Below are 26,227 nucleotides of genomic sequence, written 5' to 3'. Positions count from 1 at the left end.
TGTTACCGTAAAAGGGAACATGACCAGGCCCTGGAAGTTGCTTTTCATGCCTCCTTCCAGACACCAGCACCCATCAGCCTAACTACCACCTGACTTCAAAACACCAAAAACCGGCCTGGAATCATACAGTATAAGACTTTTTTGCATCTACTCAACTATTTTTTTTTTTTTTTTTTTTTTTTTTAAGATTTTATTTTTTTATTTGACAGATCACAAGTAGGTAGAGAGGCAGGCAGAGAGAGAGAGAAGGGAGGAAACAGGCTCCCCGCTGAGCAGAGAGCCCGACGCGGGGCTCGATCCCAGGACCCCGGGATCACGACCCGAGCCGAAGGCAGAGGCTTTAACCACTGAGCCACCCAGGCGCCCCTACTCAACTATTTTTAACTTCAGTGGTTGTTCAAAAATATGTATATTTCATCCACATTCAAACCAGATTCCCAGATTTTATTTTGTTTAGTTTGATTTTTCCAGCTTAAATTCTACTTGCATGAAAGGAAATTAACACCTCAGTGTTCAACGTATATTCAGTTCTAGTTTCTATGTCTTTTTTTTTTTTTTTTTTTCAGTTCAAGTCCCCCCATTCTAATAAAGGGGGAAATTCTGCAAATAAAAGGAGGAAATGTTTTATTTCACCTAAGATTTCATAAACCACAAACTTAAAGTTCTTCACCTTCTATATATAAAATTTATCTTCATGAAAAGTAACAAACTTTTTCATAAGGGTATAAGGAACACAGATGCGACAAACTTGAAAATCCTGAATCTTGACTCCCCCTACCCCAATGTATATGAGGAAGATTTCTGTTACTCTAGGAATGTATCTAGGGCAAATGGAAAAGTCAAACAGAAGTAGCAGTGGATATGACAAAATACAAGAAATGCAGAACCAACTTAACAGGCTTTTTTTTTTTTTTTTTTAAAGAATATGTCTCCTTATCAAAATAGCAAGCAAACTGATATGCCAAAATGAAAAGGTATTTCTCCATAATTTGAATTTAATTTTTGGCTGTTCTACCTGATCAGGAATTTAAAAAAAAAAAAAAATCATAGTATCTAACTGAAAATAGTGAATACACTATTGGTAAGAATGTAAATGGGTACTGGTACTCAGTACCGAAAATGGTATAGAGGTTCCTCAAAAAAACTAAAAATAGAACCACCATATAATCCAGCAATTCCACTTCTGGATATTTAGCTGAAGGAATTGGAATGACTATCTAGAAGAGATATCCACACCCTTATGTTCCCTGCAACATTACTCACACCCTAAGTGGCCACAAATGGATAAATGGATACAGAAAACGTGGTATACGGATACATTATTATCCTGCCATAAAAGAGGGGCAGGGGAGAGAGGGATCCTGACGACTACACGAACCCTAAGGGCATCATGCTAAATCAAAGAGACAAAAAAAGACACATACTGCATGGTGTCACTTATATGTGGAATCTAAAAACACCAAACTCATGGAAACAAAGATCAGATTAGTGGTTGCCACAAGGAGGGGGTAGAAGGTTGGGAGGGATGGAGGGAAAGGGTGGAGGTGGTCGAAGGGTACAAACTTGCAGTTACAAAATAAAAAAGTTCTGAGGACATTATGTACAGCACGATGACTGCAGTTAACAATACTGCACTGTATACATAAAAGTTATTAAGAAAACAGATTTTAAAAGTTCTCACCACACACACGTACCTACATGTGGTGACAGATGTGTTAACTAGCCTTATTGTGGTAATCGTTTTGCAATATACACATATTTCAAATCACTACATTGTACATCTTGAACAACATTAGATGTCAATTATATCTCAGTAAAGCTGGGAGGGGAGGGGGAGAAAACAGTGGAAAGAAATTAATATGCCACCTACAGCAAACTTTAGAAATAAATATCCTATGCTAAGGAAGCCCATAAGGGAAATCTGGCTGCACACAGCTGTGTAATAAATCAATTTGTTACCGTGACAGTCATCTCAAAATTAGAGTAACGGTTGATAGACAACAAAAAAGTTAGATTAGACATGGGGCAATATGTAATAGAGCCCCACAAGGTTTTTGTTTTGGTTCTTATAACAAGTCAGTTAAATCATTCATTGGCAAATAAATGATTCAAGATAGACTCCCATATTCTTATTTACTCCATTATTCATTCATCCATCCATTACTCTAACTCTGACATCATTAATCAGTCAATAAATGTTTGAAAAGTTTTCAGAAATTTATTTATTCAACAAATATTTAAAAATACACACTATATGTACATTACTGTCATAGACAGGAATTCAATGATAAGCAAAAAAAACAGACTTTCTACCTTTACGGAGAAGACAGTTATGAATCCTAAAATAACAGAAATAAAAAGAAAATTATTGGTTGTAAGTTCTGGGAGAGGAAAAGCAGTAACACTGAAAGGGGAGCACTGAAAAAAAGGACAGGAATTAAGTATGTCTGTCTGTGTGTACATGCAAGAGGGGTTCACTAGCCTAAGGCAACAGCAAGTTTCAAGTGCAAATGGCCTACGGCAGAAGGTAATGGGGGCAATAAGTAACTGCAAGTCCATCATACTGAGCTCTTGAGGACAAAATAAAAACAACTCCAGAGATGAGGAGCAGGGGCAAACAAGAGCTAGTTGTGACCATGATGAGAATAAATTTTAGCTAGTGAGAAATTCCAAATAATACCCATTTTCTCAATAAAATCCCATTCTTTTCAGACTAAATAATCTTAAGAACACTGAGAGGCCAAGGTCAGTCTCCTTACCAAAGAGTCACACATCCACGGGACCCGTGCAAACCCCAGGTCATAATACTGTCAGCACCTGAGTACAAGGGGCACCTCACACAAAGTGGTTATGCTCTGAGTGTCACAAAAAGCTTTCACATTACTTTCGGTTTTCATCGATTCTTTGTCGCATATGTAGCTTCAGGAGAGAGCCTATCTTTTTCATATTTCACAAAGGTCCTCAGATTTACAAAACAATGCCTGCCTTCATAAATTACTCAGTTCAACTCCAAAACCCTTAAAAACTCACTGTAAATAAGCCCCGAGTGACAGCCCTTCACACACTCTTCCACACATCAAGCAGGAAGGGCTTCTACTATCCACCAGAAGGTGCGAGATCAATGTGTAATGGCTCCCAAACCCACTCCCTCAAAACCAGTTTCTCTTAGGGAGATAATCAGCAGAAACAGGGTGCCACAATCCCATCATGGGATTTGGTGCAGATTTGGTGGTTAGTGTTTTTTTTTTTTTAAATGTTATAAAGGTTACCAGAACTGCAGGACTTCTCAGGGTCATTAACTACAAATCTCTTATGACAGCGACAGTATGTACAGCACTTCCCATACGTGTCTGACTACAAACATTTGAGGAAAGCATCGCCACTGACGCAGGAGTAACATTCCCCTGAGAAAGGTGGGCATTCAGTACTGCACAAGACAGCAGGCCTTTTGACAATGATCCAGACAATCACATAACCACACTGACTTGTTATGTATCATGAGAAAAGGAAAACAAGTAAGATCTTTCCTTATTTTGAATATTTTCCTTATTTATGATACTATAATCTGTATCTAAAGAAGTTAACACATTCTGTTCCTTTCTCACAATTTAGAATTGAATAGGTCAATAGCATGTAACGTGCGGTAACTCTGAAATGAGATATTCTTCAGCAGCTCAGGTATTCTTACTGTCCAGTATCTGAGTCTTCTAAATCACAGATCCTAACAATCTATAATGCACACATTACTCGATCTCCCCCGCAGAGCTCTAGCTCGCCTAAAAACCTAATGCTATACTTTCATGTCATGTAAGTATCTTCTCAGTTAATCATCAATAAATTATACTTGTGACTAGAAGTGTATCTAGGTAAGTTCTAATACTGTTCTTATCTTTTGAAATTTAAAACAAATTCCTAGATAGGAATAAAAAAAAATCTGGTACTTTACGTAAAGTGCAGAAAAGTTACAGTATTCCTCGGTAAAACAACTATACAACGTCAACAACATAACCTAATTTCTTTACCCTCCCTTCCCTGGAAGAACAGCAAACTGGGAGGATTTTGATCTCTTAATTATACCTCATGAAATTCATGTCACTTCTCAGCATCATAAGTAATTCACACGATTTTAGCTGGTTTTACTGACTTCTGTAAGAAAAAAACTTCAATACACACAACATATGACATGAAAAAAGAAAAGTTCTGTGGGGCGCCTGGGTGGCTCAGCTGGTTCAGCCTCCGACTTTGTGATTTCAGCTGGGGTCATGATCTCACGGGTCATAGGATCCAGCCACAAGTCTGGCTCCGCGGGGAGTCTGCCTGGGATTCTATCTCTTCCTCTCTCTGCCCCTCCCCCCCACTTGTGCATGTACTTTCTCTCCCTCTCTCTCAAAGAAATAAATACATCTTCGAGCGGGGAGTTTTGTGGGTGCCCAACAGGTTCTCAATCACTGGTTTCCCTGCATCTCATCTGAAGGCTGGGTCTGTCTCTCTCTGAATAATGCTATAAGCCTCAATACACTGAGTAAACTATAGTAAGTTAGTTGTCTTCATCTATTATCACTGGTTAGAGATTCTGAAGCTCAGTTCCTTGGAAAAGGAGGTTATCAGGAGACATAAACTTGAGTCTGAAGGCCTTTAAAGATACTTCTTCAGCTTCTGCACACTGCTGCAGCTCATGTGAAACAGGCCGCTCCTAAGAATCTTCACTAAGGTTGACTTATCCTCCACGCGTTCTATTTTGCAGGGTCGCCACTGCCCGACTGTGTTGAACATAAAGGGCAAGGAAGCAATCAAACCATGAGATCTACCAAACAGATGGTGAAGTGAGAGCAGCAGCAGCACAAGGACACAGAGAAAGAAACTGACAAATGCACTAACCGGGAAAAAAGACCAAGTTGAGGGAGACACAAGCAAGAAGCCAGCGCATCCAATTGCGCCGAAGTGGGTCAATGTGTTTCCTACCTTGATTTTTTTCTACCCAAAACTACCATCTCCTTTTCTGGGTCTCCTGTCTTCCCTAACGTGTAAAGAGGCCTGTAAATGCGGATGACACTTCACCACCGCAAACACTGTGCTCCTTACCTCCTGGTCTGTAGACGACGTCATCCTCAGTGATGTAAGAGGTTATCTCGCCAGTGTCTGTCCTTTCATAACGAGATTTTTTTTTCGGTGGTTTCTTTTTGTTCTTCTTTGTGGACTCCTCCGTGGTGGCACTATTATTGTCATTATCCTCATCTTCGCTGTGGTCACTCTCAGCATAATTTTTGGCTCCTCCTTCCAAGGTGCAGCTCCTGCGTGGTCTTGAATTCTCACCCTCTCTTGCTTTGTCTCGTTTATCTCTCTCTCGGTCCCGATCCCGGTCCCGGTCCTTCTCTTTATCTTTGTCTTTGTCTTTATCAGCTGTCATGATTCTCCACGTGCCTTCTTCTGTCCTCTCACGGCTAGGCCTCCGTGAAAGGTAGACAGTAAGCCTGGGCTTCAGTCTTCTGAATTTCTCACTCAATTCCAGGGAAAATCCAACCACTCCAACTACCCCAACGTTTCAAAAACGCTAGGCAAGAAAAGAGAGAAAGAGAAACTGATTTTACTTTAATATTTTCTCATATTTCCTTCTTAAAATAATGCTTTGTTAAATGAATCTCTTACTTACTCATGTTTTAGCCCCAAAAACCTGCCAAACCATTGGAAAAAAGTTAGGACAAGTGATACAAAGTTTAAGTATGTGAAGTTTTTGGCCTCAGCTACTATATGGCTTGGGATTTACTACCACACCAATAACGAAAACATCTCAATGCATTAATAGTAAACCAAACTTTCTGTTCATCAATTGTTCCCTTCTTTTGAAGGAAAAAGTAACACATACCTAATACATAATATATAATGGGTATAATTACATAAAAGGAGCTTCATAACCCACAATATTAATTTACAAGGGCAAGAACCTATACACTAAAAGTATTAACACCAGAGGGGGGCAGGAATTTAAAAAAAACTTTGGATAGCCTGGAAAAATGTCTCAAGATCTCTGTCACAGGGAACTGTTTTCTGAAAACTCTTTCCAGCCACATCTCCAAATTTCCAGAGCTCCTATCAAGAATAAATACAGGCATTGACTCAAATAAAAGTGATGACCCTCCGGGCGCCTGGGTGGCTCAGTGGGTTAAAGCCTCTGCCTTCGGCTCAGGTCATGATCCTAGGGTCCTGGGATAGAGCCCCACATCGGGCTCTCTGCTCAGCAGGGAGCCTGCTTCCTCCTCTCTCTCTGTCTGCTTCTCTGCCCATTTGTGAACTCTGTCAAATAATAAAATCTTTCAAAAAAAAAAAAAGTGATGACCCTCAAAGCAAGAGTCTTGCCTTCAATTGCAATTCTTCCCATCTTCTAAGTCTACTGCTCAAGTTATTTTCCAGGAAAAATGGTATCTCTGAATTATCTCTGCCTTAACAAAACTTAGCTTCCAAAAACAATCTTCCATCTTTAGGGAATATCAGGTGGTTTTTACATACTTTCAATTTCACTATTAGTAACTTCCCTAGTAAACTCCTCTCTAGAACTAAGCCCAACAAGGAAAGACTGAAGTTTTTAAGACTTTATGATGAGAAGAGAGACTCTCCAATCTCAACCCAACAAAATCCTTGTAAAAATTTTATAGGGTGAGGGGAGGACAATGACAGATGGACATGGACTATTTTGTTTACAAGTCAGTTTTAGGACAGTCATAATTACCAGTAATTTATCTTTTGCCATCCTGAATCATCTTCCTCAACATCTCTCATTTGTTGAACAATCTACACTAAATACTACCCCACATGCCAGGTATTTGGAACTGAAGACACAAAGAGGGAAAAACTCAAGAGTCCTTTTGCCCTCAATGCTCTAGAGCCCCCGCCCCCCCCCCAAAAAAAGGCAAACAAGTGATCAATATGAGAACCATCTGCTTCTTATGTTACTAGGGCCAGACAGAAAACGACATATGCAAACAAACGAAAGATTGGTCCTCTTTATTCAGACAACAACAAACAAATCAACTTGTAATTACGTGCCTTAAACACAGAGAAAATTCTATTTGGTCATGCCAAAACCATCAAAAATGATCATATACTCTCTCTAAAGCTCTTAGGTCAACTCTGACACCAGAAAAGACCATAAGCACGTCAAATGTCCTCAGGCATGCAAGAAAACATAAAATATTCACAAGCACCTATGGAAGACAGACCTATAAAGGAGTAATGCTGACAACTTAAAGTCAGAAGAGAGAAAGCGCGTAGCACAGACTTAGATTACTTCCTTCTACATAGGAAATACGCTTCTAGATAGGATTTCAATTTTCTAAACATATTTCAAGAAAATGAAAAATTATCCTCGTGCCTGCAGAAGTTCTGCCTAGATGAATAATCTGCTAAACAGACAGTAATATACTCCCAAGTCCCTGTAGGCCACTAGTATTAGCAACTGAAAATACACAAGGAGACATACTACTTTCTCCACTGGGCTGAAGTTTAAAGCATGAACAAGCCAATCATGCAAGAAAGAAAACTATTAGCAAACACCGTTTTTAAAACGTTCCTCTTTGACACTGAAAACATAACAAGGTCTACTTGGAATCTAAAAAGAACAAGCAGCTTAGGCTGAAAACTTCTCAGATATAGCTCAAGGACAGACAACTGATGCATTTAAGAAAAAAAAGCACTCTCTCCAGGGTTAACAAGATAACCAGAAAATTATGTAAAAATATTATTTCAGCACTCAAAAAGGAAAGAAATATTAAGTCCATGTCGTACATTCAACTACTCCTTACAAAATCATATACTAGCTTCTATTTACAAAGAAATTTGAGTTATTTCTGCCAAGACTAAGCAAGAAAGAAAAATTAAAAAAACAACAGAGGGCATCCACAAAATAAAACCCCGTGTGTATATCCAAAACTTTCAGGTAACTAAGAACAGTGATAATCCAAAGCAAAAGTCAACCAATTACCATTTACATTTGACTCTAAAACACAGTGCAAGAGGGATGTATTTTTTTTCCCTCTGCATTTACCATACCGATCAGATTTTTTCTGAGCCTCATTACACAATGACCAACACACAATAATAATGTGACATTTGAGGAAAGGAGCCCAGAGAGAAACCAGATGGCAATGACAAGTGTAGGTGTCACTTCAATTTGCTAGAAATGATCTACCAATACAATAGCATTTTTGTTAATAAGGGGATTATAGAGCAGGTTCCTGCCATAATCTCATTCAATTCTTTCTCAACAGCTCAGTGAACTTGACAGAAGTCACCATCCCCACTTTATAGACTACAGAAGGGAAACTGAGAAGAAATCATGTGCATGAAGCCATACAGCCAATGATTCTGCCAAAGTAAACCCCATCACCCGATTATAACCTACTACTCAGGTCGTAATCTGTGCCCCAACGTCACCAGCTCTTCATCGGTGCTAACTTTTCCTGAATGCATCCAGGCTGACAATTTGCACAGACAGATTTAGGAAACACACTTGCTTTGCCCTTCCCTTCCCCAAAAGAAATTTTTATCCAGTAACAAAGACGAAAATATTGAAGGTATTTCTGTTGATTCACTTGCTCAACCCAGTTAAACAAAAACCAGTATAAGATACCTTTTAAGATTTTATTTTTTTTATTTATTTGAGAGAGCAAAAGCGAGGCGCACTCACACACGAGTTGGGGGGAAGGGCAGAGGGAGAGAGAATCCCAAGCAGACTCCCCACTGAGCTCAGAGACCCATGCAGGGCTCCATCCCACAACCCCAAGGATCAAGACCTAAGCCAAAATCAAGAGTTGGATGCTTAATTTCCTAGGCCACCCACGTACCACTACAAAATACTGTAAAAACAAAAGAAAAAAGAAAATCTAATCTAGAACATGTTCAGATTCACAAGTCTATTCACTGAACAAATGTCTACCAAATGCCTACTGTGTACTAGTTACTGCTCTAGGTTTGAGGAAAGCAGCAGAGAACCACACACAAACTTCCCGGCTCTCGTGGAGCTGATGGTCCAAGGAATGGAAAGATACCATAATCAAAAGAATGATATGTATATAGTATATGAGAAGATCTTAAATAAGGAATCCAATGGGGGGGGGGGTGTGGGACGGGACTCAGTGTGGGAGACTTGCAAGGAAGACCTTGGGCTTTGCCCCAAGCAAGAGTGTTAAAGAAAAAGCCGGGAGGGTACATGAAGGGAGCTCATTCCAGCAGAGGGAGAGGAGGTGCAAATGTCCAGAGGCAGAGTGAGCTGAGCACACACAAGATCCAGGAGGCCAGTGGGGCTGCAGTGGCATGAGCAAGAGGGAAAGTGGTACGAGATGAGTTCAGAAGGGTGAAGGGGGGCTGAATCCTACCTTGGAAGCCAGTGTAAGGACTCTGGAGCCTTTACTCAAGTGCCATGAAGTGACTCGAATGACACTTCAGCCACTGCAGGGATCTGAGTAACAGAGAAAGACATGATCTGACTATGTTTAAGGTCACTCTAATCATTTGAGAAAAAACTTAAAGGGATACAGGGGTGACAGCATGAAGATCAGTGAGGGAGGAGGTTTACTATATAATAAGCCGGGTAAGAGGCAGAGAAAGCTGGGACAGACCAGCATGGCAGGGGCAGAGAAGGGGAGGAGTCTTATTTTCTGTGTATTTTTAAGGTTAAGTGTCAAACTGGATGTGCTGACAAACTGGGAGGTGAGGTGTGGCAGAAAGAAGCCAGGAACAACTCCAGAAGACAAGAGCAGCTGGATGAGGAAGCAGGCATTATATGAGTTTTGGAAGAAAGATTAAGAGCTCAGGTATGAACATACTAAGTTTGAGAGGCCTACAAAAACCACACAAAGATTTTCAGTAGGCAGAGGTCCATGCTGGAGAGAAAGATTTACTTTGAATTTCGTTTTTAAAGCCATGAGATTGAATGAGATCACCAAGGAAGTGAATGTGCATAGTTTTTCTGATAAAACTTTTTTGACCCACAAAAACCTTCAGTATTCACGCTTGAGTGGAGAGCATATTCAAAACAGACCTGCAACTTACCAATTTCCAAAAGCAACACCCCTAGGACTCATAAAAAACATGTGTTCTTCTCACTAGCTCCCATATTTAGCAGGCTGCACTTCATCATTTTATCTTAACTGATAAAAATCTGGTCAGCCAGCCTAGCTGTGCTCTCATCTTATCAAAGTCAAAGGCCTTCAAGAGTCAGTGATACAGAACTACTACTCTTTACAACTTCAGCCAGTTCACCCTTCGCATAAACATCGTTTGCCTCTTAAAGTGAAGCCAACAACCGCTCACAAACCCCTCAACACAACTTACCAGAACTGATTCAGAAAATGCTAAAATTCCTGTCATGCTCAGGGCCCAAATCTCATTTTAAGAAAACCATTTCCTGACACTATTTAAGCAGTCTCAGGAGGTTAGACCCATGTCAGAACTGGACTGAAAAGCCAAGACCCAAGTTCTTGGCACTGCTATGTACTGAACTGCTTTGGGCGAATCACTCTACTTCCCCAAATCCGCTTCACTGCTGTAAAATAAGGACAATCACCAGCGACCTCCCAGAACTGCTTTGAGAATCAAGTTGATTAAGCACACCTTATGCATACGCACTTACAGACTGTGAAGTGCTTCACAGATGCAAACTCTCCCCAGTAGATAATACCCAACAGTACATGGTGCTGTGCAAGATACAAATGTAGCCAAACATCATCCCCACCCTCCAGAGTTTAGTACCTCTTGTGACGCAGGCTGGGAGTGGGGGGATTCTACTGTACGACTGAGAACTAAATTGTGTAAAATGGACTACAAATGACAAAAATTCAAAAAGATCCTCTCTGGGATCGTGTAAAACTCACTTGTCCATGAAAAGTTGCCACTCCCTCCTGAGGTCTCACTCCCTGAATGCTAATAATCACAGTTACTTAAGCCAAATTCTATAGGACACTTGACTCACCAAATGCAGCTAGTGAAGTACAATTAATTCTTCCTCATTCAACCACATCAAGAAATATTTGTTTGTCGGGGCACCTGGGTGGCTCAGTGGGTTAAAGCCTCTGCTTTCGGCTCGGGTCATGGTCCCAGAGTCCTGGGATCGAGCTCCGCATCAGGCTCTCTGCTCAGCAGGAAGCCTGCTTCCCTTCCTCTCTCTCTGCCTACCTCTCTGCCTACTTGTGATCTCTGTCTGTCAAATAAATAAATAAAATTTTTTAAAAAAAGAAAGAAATATTTGTTTGTCAAATGTCCAACCACACAGCAAGCATTTGGCTCAGCTCTTAGGGTCCACTAGTCACAGCCTGAGTATCTCTATAATGTTATCTACTGCTCCTCCTGATTCAGTGACAAGGCATCAACATCCTTCACAGAGACTAATACAATGGCCTTCTAACCGATCTCCGCGACTAAAATTTTGGTTTTTGCCCTCCTTCCAATTCACCCCGCAATGCAGCCAGCAAGCATGTCCGACACTACACCACTCTTTTTAAACAGCTTTACCGAGATATAACTCACACCCCCACACAATCCAGCCTTTAAAGTACAATTCAGGGGTGCCTCGGTGGCTCAGTGGGTTAAAGCCTCTGCCTTTGGCTCAGGTCATGATCCCAGCGTCCTGGGATAGAGCCCCACATCGGGCTCTCTGCTCAGCGGCGAGCCTGCTTCCTCCTCTCTCTCTGTCTGCCTCTGTGCCTACCTGTGATCTCTGTCAAATAAATAAACAATATCTTTTAAAAAATAATAATAAATTAAAAAAGTACAATTCGCTTCCAAAGACTGGAGAGAAGCTCACGTCCTGACTGCCCCTTGGCTTCTCCAGCTCCCTCTGCACCGTTTCCATGTGCTTCAGCCCCCTCAAAGCACTTCCTTCCATCTCAGGAACCCATGTGCTTAGAATACTCACCCCCTCCCCTTGGTCTGCCTAACCTCAGCTCACCTTCAGGGCTTCAGGCATTTCTGCTGCCTCACTCCAGGAAGGCTCCCAGTACTCCCCATTCTGCCTGTAAAAGGGCCCTTGGTCATCCCATGACCATCATCCACTGCTAGCCTATGACCATTCTCCACTAACTGACAAGGACCATGGCTATCATATCACGTTTACTGGAACAACTCCCATTGCAGCAATTTCCTCTCTGTACCAAACCCACTGTAGAGTGTCAACCTCATTATCATTTGACCATTCGGAAGAACACATACCCTCCTTCTGGAAAGGCTGCTCGCCTTTGGCTTACCTGGGTCTAGCAACCTGATCCTCCGCCCCAGTACCCCACCAGCCAGAGCAGGAGTTCTACAGGGCACTGGGTCCCCTTTCTCATCCTCGACCTCTATCCTCATCAATCTCATACACGTCCACCAGCCCACAGGTACCACAAACACACAAGTGACCACAAACGTACATGTCTACCAAACCCTGACAGAATGAAAACTGTCCACCTGAAGTCTCCTCCTGGAGCTCTCAAACATACCTCCACACATCCAAACTGAAGGCATGCTCTGGCCCCAAATGAGCCCCTCTTCTAAATGGTCTCTCTCAGTGACTGGTACCCCTCCTCATCCTTGTCACGCAGGCTGGACACCGAGGCAGCATCATGAGTGCCCACCTTTCACCCTAGCACCAACCCACCCTGTCACGGCTAATAATAAATAATAAATATAATAATATAATAATAATAAATACCTTACAAATTCCTCTCACCCTCCTCTACTTCAGGACACCTCCAACACCACAACCTCAGTTACAGCTTCTAGGATGGATTTTCTGGACCACTTCAGCTGGCTTCTCTTCAAATCCACTCCTATGAGCCCTCACAGTTCTCCTTCTACACTTCAGCCAGGCTGCACCTCTCAAAGGGCTGATATGATTATGTCAATCACACCTTAAAAATGGTTATTCAATGACTTCCCACTTCTGTCGGCTAAAAACCCAAATCATAGCATGATCTGCAACGCCCTTTTTTCTAATGTTTTCTTAAGTTATCTCTACCTCTAATGTGGGGCTTAAACTCATAATCTCCCAAGACCAAGAGCTGCATGCTCCTCTGACTAAGCCACACAGATGCTCCAAGCCCTCATCTTCTTATGTACCTCATCTCACACCACTCTGGCACTTCTTCCCTCAGTTCCCTGAGTACACCACACTGCCCCCTGCCCGGAGCGAGTACTCTGCTCAGGTTCTTCCATTGATCTGTGATGCTTCTCTCCTTTCTTGGCCTATGCGTCTCGCACTCTTCCTTCAGGTCGCAGCTCAACAACAACTTCCTTGAGATGTCTTTTCCTGTCCAAAATGACTAGGTTAAATCCCTTTGCAATACTTTCTACAACTGTAAGTTCACATTTATTTGTGTGATTTGATTAGCAGCTGTCCAGAAGCTAGAAGCATCATGGGAAGTTGACCCTTGACTGTTTTTGCCCCCTTTTGTATTCTCAGATTTCTCAAATCCTAACTCTGCCTGGTATGCAAAGACGAGCAATAAATCATCTTTTCCTGCCCTCTGTTTCACACATGAGCTAGATAAGTCAAGAGAGCACTATGATAAGACTTTTATTTGGGAAAGAAAATAATTTCATGAGCAAACAAGTGAAGTGGTACTTGGGCTGGATCATAAACCATGAACAGGGTAGGGATGAGCAAAAAGATAGAGAAAACATTTCAGGTGCAAAGAAGTACAGTAAGAAGAATGGTGGATTAATCACCATCCTTAACTACAGGGGAAAACCAGTAGGAAATGGGCTGGGGAAGGGGCATGTGAGGAGGATAGTTATTGGAGGCTCCTAAAATAATAAGGCAGCTATCACTCACTGAGCACTTAATAAGCACTAAGCATTTTACACACTAATCCATTTAATCTTCACCAGATTAGTAATTATTCAAGAAAAAACATGTAAACCAGGACATATGACCAACCTAACTGTTCAGTAGGTACTATTGTTATGTACATTTTCCAATGCAAAAGCAACCACAGAGAAGCTGAGCAAGTAGACCAAAATCACACAATTATGTGTTAGATCTAGGATATATATGACCAGGCCGCAGTCTCCGGAGCCTATACTCTTAACCACAATGCCATATTGCCTTAAATTATCCATCCTTAAAAGCTAAGTTATCCAAACAACAGGCTAAGCAAACAGGTGTCACTGAAGGCTCTTGAGACAAAAGAAACATTTTGGAAACATTCACCTAGGTTGACTGGAGACGTAGGAGTTGTTAGTTCCATCTGAACAAGCTTGCTTTCCAATCCCGTCTCTGAAAGCCTAGATCAGGAACCAAAGCACCCCAAGAACTTCTGCCTTTGCCATTTCTGCATTTAGCATTCTCCTTTAGGAACAAAATGAGATGGTCCAAATGCAGAAGACGCAAGAAAGCTACCCCATCTTCTGGGCCCTGCCTCTAGGAGAAGCAGCTGCAGCCTACATGCCAAGGAAAACAAAAAAGGCATGCTACAGTTGGGCAACTTGCTTTCAAAAGGAAACCAATTTTCTTCTCCTGTTCCTTTTCACCCAACGTCCTGGGAGAGAAAATGTAATTCATGACTTTTGCTCTAGAAAGGGAAATGTCATTCCAACACTTGCCCTCACTGGGTAAGAAATACGGTATTCTCATAAACAGCAACCTGCTGCAGAGAATACTTCAAAATATGGCAAAGAAATCACCTATGAACCTGCAAGGTAACACTGAAATATGGGGTCAGCAAGTCTGTGACCCCATGCAGAGGTTAAGACTATGTTTTACCTGAAACTGACGTGGTACTAAGAGGAGTAGTTCTTCTGTGTAAAAATAAATGAGTTGTGAAGTTCTTCCGCCTGACAAGCTCAACAATATAAGCGAATGACTGGCTCTACATGCCCCTCCAACAATTCTCTACATTTGGGGTTAATGAATACTTAAACTCAATCAATCCTGAGTTAGCATACCCGGTACTGAAAGAACATAACGGAGATGGGATGATGGGACGCACTAGTCAAGTTCAGGGAGGGACCTCTGTAATATCAAAACAGAAGGAAGTGCTGAATGAATGGCCCTTATTCAAAAGTGGATGTAATGCTTAGAGTAACATTTCCTCCCTCTGAAGCTTGAGGGAAAAGTGGAAAGAATAAAGATTAGTGGACTCTTGACAATTTCTTCCAAAAACACGTAACAATCACAAAACTAAGAACCTACAAAGGGTGGGGAAAGCACCCAAAACAGCAAAACTCTAGATTACAATTAACAACTCAAATTATTTAAATAACAAACAATATATAATCTTCTTATTTGAAGTAGGAGTAAGGAACTCCCAAAGATGAGGTGTCCAAGGAGGTTTCCAACAAGGAAATAACTAATCAACCATTCAATCATCCCTTAAAGAACACACAAACTCATTCAATATAAGCAACTGCTTTCCTATACTGTTAAATGTGAAGTTCTACCAAATACAGAATTTTTTGTCGTGCACACGGCCTGGAGCTATGTCACTTCTGCGCAGTGGATCAAAGAAAATTCAATGGTCACTCTAAAGCAGGCCTTCTCAACTGTGGCATGATAAACATTCGGGGCCAAATCATTCTTTGTTGTGGGGAGGCTGTCCTGTGTATTATCCCTGGGTCTCTACCCATGTAGGCTGTAATATCACAACCCTCTGCTCCAACAATTATGCTCCAACAATGCTCCAACAACAATGCTCCAAAATAACTCCAAATATTGCCACCTATCCTCTGGGAAGCAAAGTTGCCTACACTTGAGAACCGCTGCTTTAAACAAATAAATTCTATCACAGAGATTTCAAGGGGCTAAGCATGTGTGTTGTTTTGTTCGTAATTATGCTTAAGTAATATACAATCCACAAAGCAAACACCATTACAAAAACTCTAAGATGGCATGTTCTTTGTTCTCTGCACTAAGCTAGACTAATTCAAAGCACTGCCTGAAATAGTATTATACAGGTCCCTGACGCTGAATTAGGAAAACAGAAGTAACATATCCTGAAAATCTTGATGTTTCCTGGCAAGCCCTGAAGGGTTGTTAGCAGTAATATTACTCATCAACGACTTGCCTAATCATGGGGCCAAGTGGATGCTTCTGTTATCATATAATTAAAGAGAAAACCTGATGTCCACAATGCCAAGTATAAGGGAAACCAAATGCCCATGAATCCAAGCCCCTGATACGAAAGGGGATAGAATTCCTAAACTCACTTTCCCAAAGCACAGCCATAAATAGAACCCTAGGCAGAGGAATGACTAAAATACATCCACACAACGGAACATTATTCAGCAATAAAAAGAAGAAAAATACTGATACATGTTACAACACGAATAAAACCTGGAAAACTATTATGATACATGGGGGGAAAAGCCAGTCACAGATGTGTCCAGGAAAGGCAAATCCTCAGAGACAGAAAGCAGATTGGGGGTGGGGGGGTCATGGGACTGCTATGGTTACCAGGTTCCTTTTAGGAGTGATAAAAATGTTCTAGAATCGACTGTGGTGATGGTTGCACCTACCTGTGAATATATTAAAAGCCATTAAATGTATAATTTAAATGGGTAAATTGTATGTGAATTATATTTCAATAAAGCTATTCAAACACACAAACAGCAGTATTACAAACAAGTAAGAAAAAGCTCAAGCTTACTCCAGCTAAGAAAAAAGATACACCTGGCTAAAATAAGGATGAGCTTTTACCTCTGGAACTAACACCACCTCTTAAAGCTGTAAAAGCATAGTTAATTAAACATATAGAAGGAGAAGTTTTATTTCATGTAATGCTAGAAATGAAAGAGAACCTTCTTCGGACCACGACAATCTTCACTACACAGGAATATGTAGTCAGGTGTACCACCTTTATCCAACATGTTCAAAAGCAGGTAAGATGGACAGCGTGGCTTTAAGTCTGCAGGGTTCCAAGATTCAAAGTAATTGCCAACCATGGCACAGAAGCTCTCAGCATTTGATGACAGGAAATGACAGGGTGAATTTTATAGTTAATACAATTATACTTCACACACTTACGAAAAACCAAAAGTATTCATAATACACTTCTAATCCAGGGGTACAAATTACATCAAGGGAAAAACAGAATTATGAACTCACTGGAGCAGTCCTTCTAAAAACACTTAGAATCTGACCCTTAGATGAAAACGAAAAGTAGCCCTGACTAAAAGAAGTCTAAGCCAAAACTCAACTGGCCATTTTCTATGTGTGAGCTATTCTAAAAGTTTTTGGTTGGTTTTTTTTTTTTGGACACAGAGATAGACAGTACAAGTAGTCAGAGCAGCAGGCAGAGGCAGAGGGAAAGCTGGCTCTCCCCTGAGCAGGGAGCCCGAGGAAGGGCTCGATCCCAGGACTCTGGGATCATGACGGGAGCCGAAGGCAGCAGCTTCACCGACTGAGCCACCCAGGCGCCCTATGTGTGAGCTACTCTAACTGGGTGTGACACTCTCTAGGTCGACCACATGTACTGCGCTGCCATCCCTGTCCGCCTGCGGTCAGTCAAAGAAAAACAGAAGAGCCACCAGCTCTCCTCACCTGCAGACGCAGGCAAGCAGTGAGTGAGCAGGGAACACTGCGAGTCCCAGGGCCTGGACCACAACACTGATCACCAAATGCACACGAAGTCCGGAGCAGGCTCTCGGTTACTTCTTCCACTAACTCAGCAAATATCCCTGTGTGACCAGAATACACGAAATCTCTAACCTCAGACAGAGCTGAGAGTTTAGAAAGAAGAGAGAGAGAAGGCAAACAAACAGGAAAATACACAGTTTACTACCTGGTGATAAGTGCCAAGGAGAAAAGCAAATCCAGGCAAAGAGGATGAAAGGTTGTTATTTATGGTAATCACTGGTAAGAGGTCATTTGACTTAAAGAAAGTAAGTGAGCAAGTTGTGTGGTTAGCCAGGGGGAAAGCGTTCCAGTCAGAGAGAAAAGCAAGAATGAAGGCCTGAGACAGAAGCGTGCCTGGCATATCCAAACAGCAGCAGAAGGCCAAGGTGGCCAGAGCGGTGGAGACAAGAAGGAAGCCAGAGATGAGAGGAAGCTGGGAGCATTTACTGAAATAAGAGAAAAGCCATTGTAGGGTCTTGCAGAGAGAAGCAACTGAGTTACATTATAATAGATTCCCTCTGGCTGCTGTAGGGATAAGCAAACTACTGATTCCGGCAAGGTAGTGGTCACATGGGTGCTAGCAGAGGTCAGAACATAGACTGTTCAAGCAAAACCATCACAATCTGTTGTCAGACTGGATATAGTATGAGACAAAGAAGAGGCCCAAATCTAGGCCTGAGCAATTGAGCTGTCATTTCCTGATCTTGGGACAAGAAGGAAAACTGGGAATTCTGTTTGAAACATGTTAAATTTGAGATGGCTAGTAGATAGCTAAGCAGAGTTGAGAGGTCAGAAAGCTTTAGGCATGTAAATCTAGGAGTCCTCACCATAAAAGTAGTATCAACAACCATGTGACTAGACAACTGAAATTGGGGATGAAATATTCCAAGGTGGCAAGAAAATAATTTGCAGCAAGTGAGAAACCACTGAGAGGCCAACTGTATTTGTGAATGACCAGTGAAGCTACAGTGACAGGATGGTGGAAAGACTATCAAGACCATATTCTGAAAATCCCAAAACGAAAATAGAGGGATTTATTCACAGAGAAACCCACTGCACATGTGAAACTTGCCTATAGGCAAATTCTGTATTAATGATGTTATCAAATGCTGCATTTAATAAAATCTAGGCTGCTACAGTCTTAGTTGGTGTCCACTCTAGGAAGACGTAAGAGGGGAACACTCCCCCCACCCCATTTCAAAGGGAAATATACCTGTTGTCCAAATGAAGACTAAGGGTAGGGTATGCTGTTTGAAAGATTCTCTCCTTGCAAATTAATAAAACAGAAGTATTGGATTTTAAAAATAACTTCCATAAGTAATATTTCTGAGGCCCTAAAGTGAACCCTGTACACTTAAGGTCTACGTGAAAGGAAAGAAAAAAAACATATTGATTAAGCACTGAATTCAAAATAGAAGCTCAATCCCAGAAAAACAAAGTTTAATAGGCTCATTAGTGATGTTTAGTTGGTGCCATAATTTGAATCTTAAAGAAGAATTATCCTAAAGAAGTATTATTTTTAAATGTTTAATATGAAAGGTGTACCTTGATTAAAAATCTATGTGCCTTATCAAGAAAATTATGATTACATTAATCAATGAAAGGAAACAGTGCCAAATTCAAAAAATCATACTCTGGAAATATAATTTTAAAAGATCAAATTACTAATTCTGGCTAATGACAAAAAAGCTGTTTCCAACAACGAGAGAAAATGCAATATTCTTCTGTCATTTGCTACCTCCTCTATGAACAAATTCTTTCATGAATGGTGACCTTCCAGAATTTGAAACTATGTCCATCAAAAAGTCTTTATCAGAAATTGAATGTAGTCATTTTATGCCTAGAATCTGACACAAAAATGTACGGTTCATAGAAGATGCTCAAATTTCCCATTACAAATTTGGAAAAGACTTTATTGGATATTTTAGGTAAATTCAACTTCTATTGTCTTTCCTCATTGTTATTTCCTACCTTTTAGTAGAGAATACACAATGAATTTTTCAGAGTCCCATATAAGCACCTGCAAAATATTTCCAGTATGCTATAGAAATACCATCTCCTACGTTTGTGAACAGTGGTAAGCATGAACTCCAGGTAATGTGAACAGTGCAAGCATGTTCCACAGTTGACTATTTTAGATTCCCTGTACTTACTGGGCTAAAAGACTGATCACATTAACCTTCAGAATAAGAATAACCATAAAAGGAGGGGAAGGGTCACTTCCCAGTAAGACAGTCCACATTTCTAAATAGGCATTCTTACATATAATGATACAGCTGCCGTCCTTCATCAGCAATGATGGCAGCGCCGCTAACGTCTTCTCAGCACTAAAGTCTCTCCATGACCAAGAAGGGTAACCAAGACGCCAAGAGCAGTTAAGTGATATATGACACATACAACAAGAAGCTGAAAAGCACAACAGTCAAGTCTGTGGGTGCAAGAGCCACATGGACACTTCCCATTCTGAAACATAAAAATGAAGAAACTATAAGTGGACAGAAGGAAACTATGGAAGGAGGCATGGTACAGCACAGACCAACAGAGTGTCACCTGAAGTTCCCATTGCTAAGTGCCAGCACTAACCTGTCTGGCTATTCAGATATACCACACATGGCTTCAAGCCCTAAGATGTTTAGACCCATTGTACCATCAGTTTTTACAGAGTCCCTTTGCAAAATAAAAATAGCTTAAGAATATACCAGAGCCGGGAGGGAAGAGCAAGACGGCAGAGGAATAGGAGACCTAAATTTCATTGGTCCCAGGAATTCAGCTAGATAGTTATCACACCATTCTGAACACCTACAAACTCAACAGGAGATTGAAGAATAGAATAGCAGCAGTTCAGGGTGCCTAGATGGCTGCTCGGTGGTTAAGCCTCTGCCTTTGGCTCGGGTCATTATCTCAGGCTCCTGGGATGGAGCCCTGCATCAGGCTCCCTGCCCAGCTTCCCCACCGCCGCCCCCGCCTGCTGCTCTGCCTACTTATAATCTCTCTCTCTGTGTCCAATAAATAAATAAAAAAGCTTTAAAAAGGAAAAAAAAAAACAAAACGAATAGCAGCAGTTCTATGAACAGAAAAGCAACCACCATCTGGAAGACAGGACGTGCAGAGAAGTGAATCTGAGGTGATATTTGGGAAGACGGACCCCGGGGGTGGGGGGTGGGGGGGGGCGTCCATCAACCAACTACTATGATAGAGCAACAGAGCACAAAATCAGAATCTTTAGAAGTCTGCTCCACGGAAAGACATTGCTCCAGCACTTAGACCACAGTGTGGTCTCAGGACCTCGGGGTGACAGAAAGACCAGGGATGCCCGAGTGTGGCACAGTTCCTAAATATCAGAGGAGGGAAACCAGCTACAAAGACTGAGCCCAGCCATGGACTTTCGGCTAGGGGTTGCCATGAACCATGATCCCAGCACAGTTGGGCCATTACTCTTCCAGCAAGAACCCAACAAGCAGCAGATCCGGGAAGACTCCCCTTCCTCCCCCAGGAGGAGTGGCATGGCACCGTGCTGCAGGAATCTGCTGGGTTTGAAAACTCTAAACAGGGCCGTGTGCCAGAGACAGGTACTCTCAGTAACAGGCCAGATGACCATGGAGCGTAGCTGGAGAACAGGAAACAGGAGTGACTGCTTTTCTCTGAGGGCTCACTGAGAAATGGGACCCCGAGTTCCTGGCTCCTCCAGGGCTGGAGACTGGGAGGTCGCCATTTTCATCCCATCCTCCAAATCTATATAGAAAGCGTTAGGGGAACAAGGGCTCCGAGGGCGAACCTGAGCAGATTACTTAGCCTGGCCCCTGACAAGGGTGCTACAGTTTCACCTTCAGCAAAGACTTCTGAGAATCACTACAACAGGCCATTCCCCCAGAAGATCAGCAAGAATAACCAGCCAACAACAAGTTCACCGATCAATGAGAACTACAGAACTCCAGTGCTAGGGGAATACAGCACACAGAATTCATGGCTTTTTTCCCGTGATTCTCCACTCTGTCAAAGTTAGTTTTTTTCATTTTCTTTATTTTTTTTCTTTTGAATTTTTCTTTTTCCTTTTTCAACCAACATCTTAACAATTCCTTTCTTAAAACCTTTTTTAACTTTAATTATTACAGTAATATCTATCCCTTCGTTGTATTTAACCTTAGTGTGTGTGTGTGTGTGTGTGTGTGTGTGTGTGTGTGTTTCTTTCTTTAAAATTTTGAGATACAGCTTCTTCTTCTAAAAGACCAAAATATACCCTAAATCTAATGTATGGCTTTGTTCTAGTCTCCCACCTAATCACATTCTCTCCCTTTTTTAAAAAAATTTTTTCTTTCCTTTTTTAACCAATTTATCAATCCCTTTTTTAAAATCTTTTTAAATTTTCATCTTTACAGTCATATTCCATCCCTTCATCATATTTATTACCCTTCTTTTGTATATAAATAAGTTTTTCTTTCTTTAAAATTTTGGGAGGCAGTTCCTTCTAACAGACCAAAATACACCCAAAATCTAGTGTGTGGTTCTGTTCTATTCACTAGCCTGATTATATTCTCCCCCACCCCTTTCTATCTTCTCCAATTTTGGGTCTCTTCTAATTTGTTTAGTGTGTATTTTTCTGGGGTCATTGTTACACTTTTAGCATTTCTCATTTAGCATGCTCTCATTCATCTATTCTTCTCTGGACAAAATGACAAAACAGAAACACACACCTCAAAAAGAAAAAGAACAAGAGGCAGTACTGACTGCCAGGGACCCAATCAAGACAGACATTAGTAAGGTGTCAGAACTAGAATTCAGAATAAGGACTATAAAGATACTCACTGAGCTTGAAAAAAGCATAGAAGATAGTACAGAATCCCTTTCTGGAGAAATTAAAGAACTAAAATCTAACCAAGTCAAAGTCAAAAAGGCTATTAATGAGGTGTAATAAAAAATGGAGGCTCTATCTACTAGGATAAATGAAACAGAAGAGAGAATTAATGATGGAGAATAAAGAAGCTGAGAAAAAGAGAGATACACAACTACTGGATCACAAGGGGAGAATTCCAGAGATAAGTGATACCATAAGACAAAACAGTACTAGAATATTTTGGGATCACAGAAGAAGAAAGACGGGGGCAGAAGATATACTGGAGCAAATTACAACAGAAAACTTCCCAAATCTGGGGAAGGAAACAGGAGGCACAGAGAACCGCCCTCAAAATCAATAAAAATAGGTCAGTACCCTTACATCTAATAGCAAAACTTACAAGTCTTAGAGACAAAGAGAAAATCCTGAAAGCAGCTCAGGACAAGAAGTCTACAACCTACAACAGTAGAAACATTAGACTGGCAGGAGACCTATCCACAGAGACCTGGCAGGCCAGAAAGAACTAGTATGATATATTCAGAGCACTAAATAAGAAAAATATGCAGCCAAGGATACTATATCCAGCTAGGCTGTCACTGAAAATAGAAGGAGAGATAAAAAGCTTCTAAGACAAACAAAAACTAAAAGAATTTGCGAACACCAAACCAGCCCTACAGGAAATATTGAAAGGGGTCCTCTAAGCAAAGAGAAAACCTAAGAATACATAGCCCAGAAAGGAACAGAGGCAATATACAGTAACAGTCACCTACAGGCAATACAATGGCACTAAATTCCTATCTTTCAATAGTTACCCTGAATGTACATGGGATAAATTTTTTGCTCTAATTAAAAGACACAGGGTAACAGACTGAATGAAAAAACAAGATCCATTGATATATTGTCTGCAAGAGATTCATTTTAGACCCAAAGACACCTCCAAATTTAAAGTGAGGGGGTAGAAAACCATTTACCATGCTAATGGATATCAAAAGAAAGCTGGGGTGGCAATCCTTATATAAAACAATAAATATCCCCAATGGAACACTTGCTCTGATCTGGTCATTCTTCTAAATGCTTCAAATCTATGATGTTATTTAATCCTCAAACAGCTAGGGGCTACAACTATTATCATCACAATCCTGTGAATCAGGAAACTGAGACTCATGAATAACTTGTCAGGTGGCAAATACATAAGTAGTGTATAGAAAATATTCAAGCTCAGGCCTGCAATTTCTTACAGCAAAGGATTCTTTACCACACCTATGTCAATAAACTGAACATCATTCTAAATGAAATGAATGCTCCCTAATGAAAACTGCAAGCTGAAAAACATTAGGGAACAATTAAAAAATATATCCATAAAGGAGATTAAAACTATAGAACCACTGTAAAGAAGAAAACCAAGAAGGAGCAGAACCGTTCAAAGTAAAATAATACTGTATTCGATGATGATGATGATGATGATGACAACGACAATGACAAAGGGTCAAAAGAATGAAATAAATAATCCAGTAAAATTCTGTAGATAGAGCAAATAATATAAGCATTGAAATAAATTGTATTTATGAATTTAACATACTGCCTAAAACTAAGAGACATAAAAAAAAAAGAATGACTACCAAATAGGCCATTAGTGTTTTAAACAAAAGCAGTCTCAATAAAGAGGAGAAAAAGAAAATACAAGTAACCGTTTTCTGAGTAATTACTGGAAAGTGAGAAAGATAATTCATGTAGATTCTTCCCTCAAGAACATTTACTTTGAAAAGAAGCCTATATAAGGGGTGAATTGAATGGAGAATGAATAGAACCATATGGGTACAGATGCATGAGTATGTTTATGTCTTAGAAGTAATGTATTTTAGGAGCACTTGGGTGGCTCAGTGGGTTAAAGCCTCTGGCTTCAGCTCAGGTCACAATCCCAGGGTTCTGGGATCGAGACCCGCATCAGGCTCTCTGCTCAGCAGGGAGCCTGCTTCCTCCTCTCTCTGCCTGCCTGCTGCTCTGCCTACTTGTGATCTCTGTCTGTCAAATAAATAAATAAAATCTTAAAGAAAAAAAAAAGATGTATTTTAAATGGAAGTGGTTGCATGTGTGTGATGGGAAGATTAATCCATAAAACCTGAAACAGTGTGGGGAGGTAGTGAGCAGCTCATCCAGTGTCTATTCAAAAGTAGCCTTTTCCACTAAAAGGAGAAGGAAAGAATTGAAGATATAAGTGAAATTGATATATTTAAAATATGCTAGGAAGACTTCTGCAAGCAACTTTGGAAACAGATGACTTCAGAAATTTGTTGTTGTTTTTTTTAATTTTATGATTTTGTTACTGTTGATACTCCTGTTTTTTAACATCCTTTGTATGTTATGTGTTAAATCATTTACTACTTCAACAACAACAACAAAAAGAATATACCAGTGCCCTTCTATTAGGTGTTTACAAAAAATCTTAAATACCATGAACTCAGGGTCAAATACTAATTCTGTCTACAAAACAAAACAAACAACAAACACCTTGAATATGTGTCATCAGCAATACACAGAATAAACTCATATGGAAGACAAAACAGTATTTCATTTTCACCCTTCTCTTGGTAAGAACAGAGACACATTCAAGAATAGTCCCTTTTATAACACAGGAGATTAATTTATTTATTACATCAAACTTTAAAGGATAAAATAAGAGCTGGACATCGCCCATAATATACCCTAGTCCTGCTCAGCTTCCAACATATACTTTAATAAGAAAAAATCATCCGCCTCTTGTCCACCTGGGAATGAAAAGAGAAAGCCATCAAGTCTACATTAGGGATTTCCAATATAAGTATGGCACCTCTCTATAGCAAGTGCCAAGAACTTGGAAACAAAGTCATTACTGAGAGCCCCATTAATTTGCAACAAAGGCTCCAAAAGATAAATGCCAAAACAAGAAAAACTAAATGTCATGTTTCTTTAAAGAACAGAGTGAGAAAGCTTAATAATACTGTCAATAGTTTATGTTAAAACATACACACATTAAATCTACAGCATTACAATTTAAAATGCAAATTTTATTAAATATTATGTGAAAAACTGCAGGTTTTTCCATAGGCCTCATCCTCATCTTGACACTTATAAATTATTAAGCAGCCCTGTAACTATGACTAGACTAAAAGAGAACCTTTTGATTTATAGACCTGAACATTATCATCAGAAGGAATGTAATACAGGGAGGGGAAAAAAAGAAAATATGAAAAAGCAAGTGAAAGGATCACACCCAGGAACAGTAACTGTGATAACACTAAGCAGGACTGGAGGAGTCAGAGACCGCATTCATTTCCTCCAGAAACAGGTCCATCTGCTAACACGACTTGTATTGGTCATGTGTTGGCAGGCTTACTACCACACAGGTATTTTTTTCTAAGCTTTCATCTCATATACTCTTAAAAAACAAACAAACAAACAAAAAAAAAACCCACAGTAGAGCAATTGCCAGATTAAATAAGGTCTGTATCCCAACTATTTAAAGTCAAGTTCCCTTGACAAATTTCCTCAATTTTGTTGTCAAGGAAAAATTAAAGCTACAAGCAAAATACTCTTTCCATACTCCACAACCACAAAAATATCAGCAGCTCAGTTTACTACCCAATGTAAACGTATAGTGAAGAGCTCTAGTCTCTAGTGACCTTTAAGAACACCTGGAAAGTGCAAGCAAGCAATATTCAACACGAGAGAACATAAATCTCAAAAGCACCTGACAAACACAACGTGGAAGACTGAACTGCAAATGGAGCAGAGGGTTACAGCAGCATTCTCCAAAGAAATCCTCTCTTTCGCTTCAG

The 26,227-nt window shown here is 40.5% G+C and overlaps 1 protein-coding gene across 2 annotated transcripts in view; it reads right to left on the bottom strand.

Annotated features, from left to right (window-relative positions):
- Positions 1 to 26,227, bottom strand: part of RERE (arginine-glutamic acid dipeptide repeats) — a 426,362-nt gene that overhangs the window by 249,424 nt on the left and 150,711 nt on the right. For both annotated transcript variants that reach the window (XM_046025753.1, XM_046025762.1), the window contains exon 2: positions 5,083 to 5,551. In XM_046025753.1, the coding sequence (XP_045881709.1) occupies positions 5,083 to 5,407 (325 nt within the window). In that variant the 5' untranslated portion in view covers positions 5,408 to 5,551. The remainder of the gene's footprint in view (positions 1 to 5,082; positions 5,552 to 26,227) is intronic.

Source organism: Meles meles, chromosome 1 (genome assembly GCF_922984935.1).
Source record: "Meles meles chromosome 1, mMelMel3.1 paternal haplotype, whole genome shotgun sequence".
Taxonomy (NCBI): domain Eukaryota; kingdom Metazoa; phylum Chordata; class Mammalia; order Carnivora; family Mustelidae; genus Meles; species Meles meles.
Note: the sequence above shows the minus strand (reverse complement) of the source record. Positions and strands in the feature narration are given on the sequence as shown.